Source organism: Echinops telfairi, unplaced genomic scaffold, assembly GCF_000313985.2.
Source record: "Echinops telfairi isolate 266 unplaced genomic scaffold, ASM31398v2 ScPeMD7_12;HRSCAF=54, whole genome shotgun sequence".
NCBI classification, from domain to species: domain Eukaryota; kingdom Metazoa; phylum Chordata; class Mammalia; order Afrosoricida; family Tenrecidae; genus Echinops; species Echinops telfairi.
Window position 1 is genome coordinate 4,914,389 of NW_022103909.1, and position 6,261 is coordinate 4,920,649.

Consider the following 6,261-nt stretch of genomic DNA (forward strand, 5'->3'; position numbering starts at 1 on the left):
GTTTACTTTAGTGTAGGGACTTCTTAAAACTTGGAGCTTTCTAAAAATCCTTGAAATAGTATCATTCATGCAGTTAAATGCCTTAGGAGTCGCCCTTGACCCCTTTGGAGTGTAGCTCCTGGACAATTCTCTACTTACCATATACACAGATTGTTCTCAAGGTGCCTCACACAGGAGGCATGGTCAGAGTGGTATTTCACTAGCTTTTTGTTCAGGTAAACTGAGCTTTTTGTTCAGGGAAACTGCTTTCTTCAGCCTGGCCCTCCCTCCAGGACACTGTCACATACAACATGGGATTTTACTTTTGCCTTTAATGCAAAAAACTTCAAAACATCACAGACATTTTTAATACCCAGGCACAGCCCAAGTCCAGATGTCACACAAACAGCAGTCAGCTAGGGCGGTTTTCTGTGTCTCTTTTTGCTGTGTCTTCTCGGTCTATGCAGGCCAGGGAAATTGTCTCTCTCTACCCTCGTCCTGCGCTTACTTGTGTGCCTACTCAGGGATATCTATGAGATTGGAACTAGGATCTATATTAAATAGCAGTATCTCGATATTTTGTTGTGGTTCTGTTTTTCTACTGTTAACCTGCCATCCCTTGAAACTATGCCTTTTCCCTATAGCTTGTGAAGTTTGCTAAGTGCAGATCTTGAGGCATTACTCTAGAAATTCTGATTCTGTAAGGCTGGCGAGAAGCCCAGAAATATGCATTTGTAAACAACGACTCTAGCTCATTTTGATATAGGTGGTCTATGTACCAGACTTTGAGAAACAAATTGTTATACTTCAAATAAAAAAATAAAATAAGAAACTGTCTTCATGTCATTTAAAAAAGCCATCAAAGATGATCTAATAGAGGCAAAAATCCCAGAATTCCCTCATCGAGTTTAATTTATCTCCTTTTCTAGTTTAATTGCCTTCCTTATTTCCCTGCTACCTATTGGTTCAAAATCAAAGACGGGACTACTGAGACTCCCAGAACAATGGCCTAATTGGCCTCTTGGGCTTCATGCATTAGTGGATAGAGCTTCCTCCTTGCCTCTAACTGACCCTTCCTCTCCCAAGACCGAGCCCTGTGTGCAGTGAAAGTAGCTCTTATCCTTTCCCTGTCTACTTTAGTCTTTAGACCCCAGTGTTGCTTCTTAGTTTCTGACACTTTTTTTGAAGTATGTCTCTCCGTGCCGTATGATCTTAACTTAATTCTGGCTCTCATTCGTAGCTCTCTAACCCCCCTGTCCCTAGCTGCCAGCCTTCATTCTTTGCCACGGTGGAGTCAGGATCTTCAAATAGCCTCCCACTTGCTCTTATTTTCTCACTCCCTTCTTGCAGTTTTCTCAATCTTATTGACCTCGTGTATTTCTTTTCAACTAATCTTGTGCGCGTGCGTGCCTGCACAATTCAAATTGTATTGCTTATTCACATGGTCATTCTCAACTAACCTTTTGGAATGTCTGTAGCATTTAGGTCCTGTGTGAGGCACGGCGCTCGGGATCCTCATCCAATCCCAAGAGGAAAAAGGAAATTACTTCTCGCTTCAGACGTGCACCGTTAATACCACCGTCTCACTCTTCTTATTACAGTAGCCGCTAATCCATCTAGTTGAGGAAAGGAAGGTGGACTTCAGGAAGAAGGCAGTAGCCGTCTTGGCGCTCCCAGCGAGTTGCAGCCTGGCGCGAGCTGTCTCCAGAGTCTGTGAAGGGCCCCCTTTACCTCTTGGTTCTTGAGGCTGTAGATGATGGGGTTGGCCATAGGGGTGAGCACAGTGTACAGGACAGAGAAGGCCTTTCGGAGCAAGGGGGGCATGTGATCTGTTGGGGCCACATAGACCACAATGAGGGTGACATAAAAAACCCCGACTACGCTGAGGTGGGAGGAACAGGTAGAGAAAGCTTTCTGCCTCCCACGGCCTGAGGGAATTCGCAGCACAGCCCGCAGGATAAGGGCATAGGATGCCACAATGAACAGGAAAGGAGCCAGGGTCAGGAAGCCTGAGATGCTGACTCCAGTGCCCCACATCACCCCCACATCCCCGCAGAACAATCCCACCACTGGAGCAAAGTCACAGAAGTAGTGGTTGATCTCTCTGATGCCAGGACAGAGGGGCAGAGGGGCTGCTAAGGCCAGAGTGAAAGCAGAGAAGGTAAAGCCACTGAGCCAGGCGCCAGTGGCCAGGCAGCCACACAACCAGGGGTTCATCAGGACAGGGTAGTAAAGGGGGCGGCAGATGGCCAAGTAACGGTCGTAGGACATAGCAGAGAGCAGGAGGCACTCGGCCGCAGCCAGGGAGGCAAACATGTAGAACTGGAGCAGACAGCTGGCCAGCGAGATGGCTTCCTCGCCATCCAAGAAGCTCTGCAGAAGCCGAGGCACGATGTTGGAGGTGTAGCCAATCTCCAGGAGGGAGAAATGGCAGAGGAAAAAGTACATGGGTGTGTGGAGAGTCCGACTGGAGGCCACCACCAGCACGATGAGGGCGTTGCCCCCGACTGTCACCACATAGATGACCAAGAAGAGAGTGAAGGGTAGGAAGCCCAGATGTCGCAGCTCCCCGAATCCCACTAGGATCAGCCAGGTGGTCTGGTTGTCACGGTCATCCCTGGACTGCTCCCTCATTTAGATCTGGGGCCCAAGGGAAGAGAGGAAGGTAACTAACACTCAGTAAGCTCCTATTTTGGCTGCATGCTATGCTTGGCCTATTCATTTATCCATCATAGCAAGCATTGGTGACAGGCCTTATTGTTTCCTGTTTATAGAAAAGAAATTGTGACTCAGTGTGTTGGTGTCAATTGTCCAAGGTCACTCTGGTGGATCCAGGATTTGAACCTAGACATGCCCGACTCCAAAACTCCTGAATAGTCTACTATTCAACAGTGTTTTCCTAAATCTTTTCTGAGCGATAGGAATGTCAGAATCAGAGAGCAGCATAGTGCTCTTTCACAGCAGTGAGTTATTGACCTGGTAATCCGGATAGCTCACCACGGGGAGGACTGCCTTTGCTAAGTCTCCTCAGACTGGGAAGGTGTCCATGTCCTCTGGGGAGGGGTCTCACTCTGAGATGATAGATGTTCCTCAGGCAATCACTCATCTCAGACCTTTCCTGAGAAAGTGAGACTTGGAAATCTGTATTAGCAATCTATACAATCTTCTCTGTGAGAGATGACGTATAGAAACATATTAGTGAAGTCATGCCCAACTCCACTGGAAAGTCATTATTTGCCATTGGAAAGTGGCCAGGTGACTCTTGGTAACCCCATTTCTAAACTAAGTCATTTCCCAGTCTCTGGTTAGGTTGTAAGATGGGGCTACCTTCTTTTCCTTGATTCTCCTGCCCTTACTCTCCACCGAGGTCAAATGTTCCATTTACCTTACCTACCTGGGGATTCTTTAAAAAATTTCTACCGTGATAAAGGATGCATTCTCTTCACTAGTGCAGTACTACCTCATCTAGACTCATAGAATGACTGAATGAATGAAAAAATAAGTCAGTTCCAATCCTTTTCTAATAACTAGCTGTTATGAAGAAATTGTAACATCGGATAACTAATGATTAGACCAGGGAAAGAGGCATTTTAAGAATTGCTAAAAGAGAAACGGAATCTCTGTGTTATTCTCTATTGAAGGGGCATCAGATTATTAATGGAACCTTAACTAAGATTGAAGGTGGAAGTCAGATAAATAGTGTGTGTGTGTGTGTGTGTGTGTGGTGGGGGCACAGGGACTGGGAACCAGAAAGTCCAACATCATATCGTTTTTTTTATTTTTGAAGTTAATAAAGATGTCTTCCCCATTAGCAGATGGCAACAAAAACACAGGGCTTTTCTGTTCTGGCCTTAGATTTCCCTTTGTCTTTGGGTTTTGTAATGTAGACACATTTAGTTACATAGAGGTAGAGACACAAAGCAAATTGAAAACGTCATATGTATCTGAACATATTCTGTCATATATATTAGTGATTCTTTAAAGAGCCAGAAGGAGACAGCAAATACGACCCTTGGGTTTAGCAAAGAGATGATGCAAGAGAAGAAATGAAGGAAAACTAAATCAATCAACCAATCAATCAATTGACCCAAAACTTTTATAATCTGGAGTCTGAATCAATGCTTATCAGAAAAAAGGTTACTACTGCTGTTGCTAACTAGTGAATTTGACTTTGGTCCCTGGTAAAATTCTTAAATAGATGTTTTACAGAGCAATGGGAAGTCCCTAATAGATCACCAGAAGTTGTATAATGCTATTTGTAGGGTGAAACTTCATGAAATAACCCTTATTAATAGTATCAATACTTTAGTAGATCTGGAAAGAAGAGTAGACAGGAAGCATAGTAATTTCAGTAAAACTTCATAGAATAGATGGTGATTGTATTCTTAAAAGTAACACTCTCAGCTTGGCTATTTACCAAGACTATTCATTAATGATTCTCTGAAAATATCGGGGAAGCTGCCTAGGGGAAAAGAAGCTTCGTAGGTCTCGTCTTCACTTGCTTTAGCAGTAACTTCAGTAAACATAGCAAACATGCCTACCTCACTAAATTTCAGAGGATATGATACAAGGAGGAATAACCAATATTAGAGACGACAGAATTATAATTCAAAGTAATCTTACCTTCTGGAATGCCAGACTAAAAATATGACGAAATTTGACAGAGGTACAAATGTAGACTTTCACAATCAGCTCAACAAGTACAGGAAGGAAAAGACCTGACTCGAATCCATTTATGACAAAATAATTTGAGATTCTTTTTAAACCATGAACTAGGACTTGGGAATTGAAAAATATGAAGAATATATGAAGACTGATGATATTTAACTTGAAAAAAACACACCCTAGCATAGTCCTAGGAAAGTTGCTTTCAAATATGGGAGGAGCTCTCATGAAAAAGACTAATAAGAAGCTCAGGAGTCATCCTGATATTAGAGAGGTTAAAGTACTCAACTGCTAACTGAAAAGTCAGTAGCTTGGACCTGCCAGCCAGAAAGATATGAAAGTCTGCTTCTGTGAAGATTGCCAGCCTTGGAACCTCACGAGGTCGTTTGACGCTGCTCTCTAGGGTTTCTATGGGTTTCCATCAGCTGGATGGCCACGGAGAAGCTCAGAGAGCAGAACAAGGACTTAATGGCTCGTGGCGATAAAATACCCATGTGCTGATTTCCTGGTGATGATACCTGTGGGGCTATCTGGTGTCATTTACTGCATGGCTTTTGGGTGTGAAATAAGGAAAGGTTTCTGGGCATGGTAAGAGTGGAGGAGGTGAAATGTTTTCCTTAACCTCCAAAAGTTTTGTTGGCAAATATGGGCCTTATTTATTGGAACCTGGAATCAACACGAGACCTTTAAAAAATATGGTTAAGATCTCTTCTGTATCTGTTTAGGTTGAGTGGTCCTGTCTGTAGGCAAAGAGTGGTCCAGATGAGCTCTGAGACTCAAACCCATGGGAGAAGAAGACTGACCTGCTCTAGAATGGACTCAGCTTCTTCTCTCCTGGATGTCCTTGGTCTGGGATTAAATTCTTCTACCGGTTGACAGCTCTTTTGCCTTTTTGCTCCTCTTTTGTGGAACTTCCATGCTATCAGCTGCCTATCCCAAAGGGTACTCACAGAAGGCCGCAGTCCTGGTATATGCTGCTATGGGGTACTAGTACCTTTTCTAGAGCAGGGCAGCCTCCCTGCTTCCCCTTGGGGGAAGATATGTAGCATGGAGCCAATCAGAGAAGTTGCATCTGTGTTTTGGTTTCAGGGGACAGTTCTGGTCCACCAGGGATCACATCCAGATTTTTTCACTAAATCTAATGGCCTCCTTCTCAGGAGACAGGGAAAGACTGATAGGAGAGAAAAGCAGCTGACAAACAGCCATAATTAAGCACTCACCTCCTACTTGATAATTCACAAAGCAACTATCATCTTTTAAATAACTATCTGATGTTCAGAATGACACCCAAGGTGGGGTGTGAGCCTGCTGCTGGTTTCCGTTCACGGGGGTGGATTATCAGCAACCTGACTTATAAGGGCTGGCCTCGCTGTCTTTCTGGACTTCCTGGCAGGAGGAAGCAGGAGGAGGCAGTCACATTATTCTGTTGTTAACTTGTTTGTTTATGAAAATAAAACCAGACCAAGCCCTTTTGAGATTACAGAGGCGATCGTAATACACGGTTGGGTGACCAACGTGAAGAAGATTCCTGCTGCAGGAATGAAGCTGAGTTCCTCTCTTCTGAAAGGAAAGAGCAGATGGAGGGCAGGCCAAGGACAGCACAGGTTCAGGGCAGGG

The 6,261-nt window shown here is 44.3% G+C and overlaps 1 protein-coding gene across 1 annotated transcript; it reads right to left on the minus strand.

The window, feature by feature from the left end:
• Positions 1–1,620: 1,620 nt before the first annotated feature.
• LOC101654214 (olfactory receptor 11A1-like) lies at positions 1,621–2,613 on the minus strand. Its single transcript, XM_004711489.1, has one exon. It carries the CDS (start codon positions 2,611–2,613, stop codon positions 1,621–1,623), a length of 993 nt encoding a protein of 330 aa, XP_004711546.1.
• Positions 2,614–6,261: the final 3,648 nt, after the last annotated feature.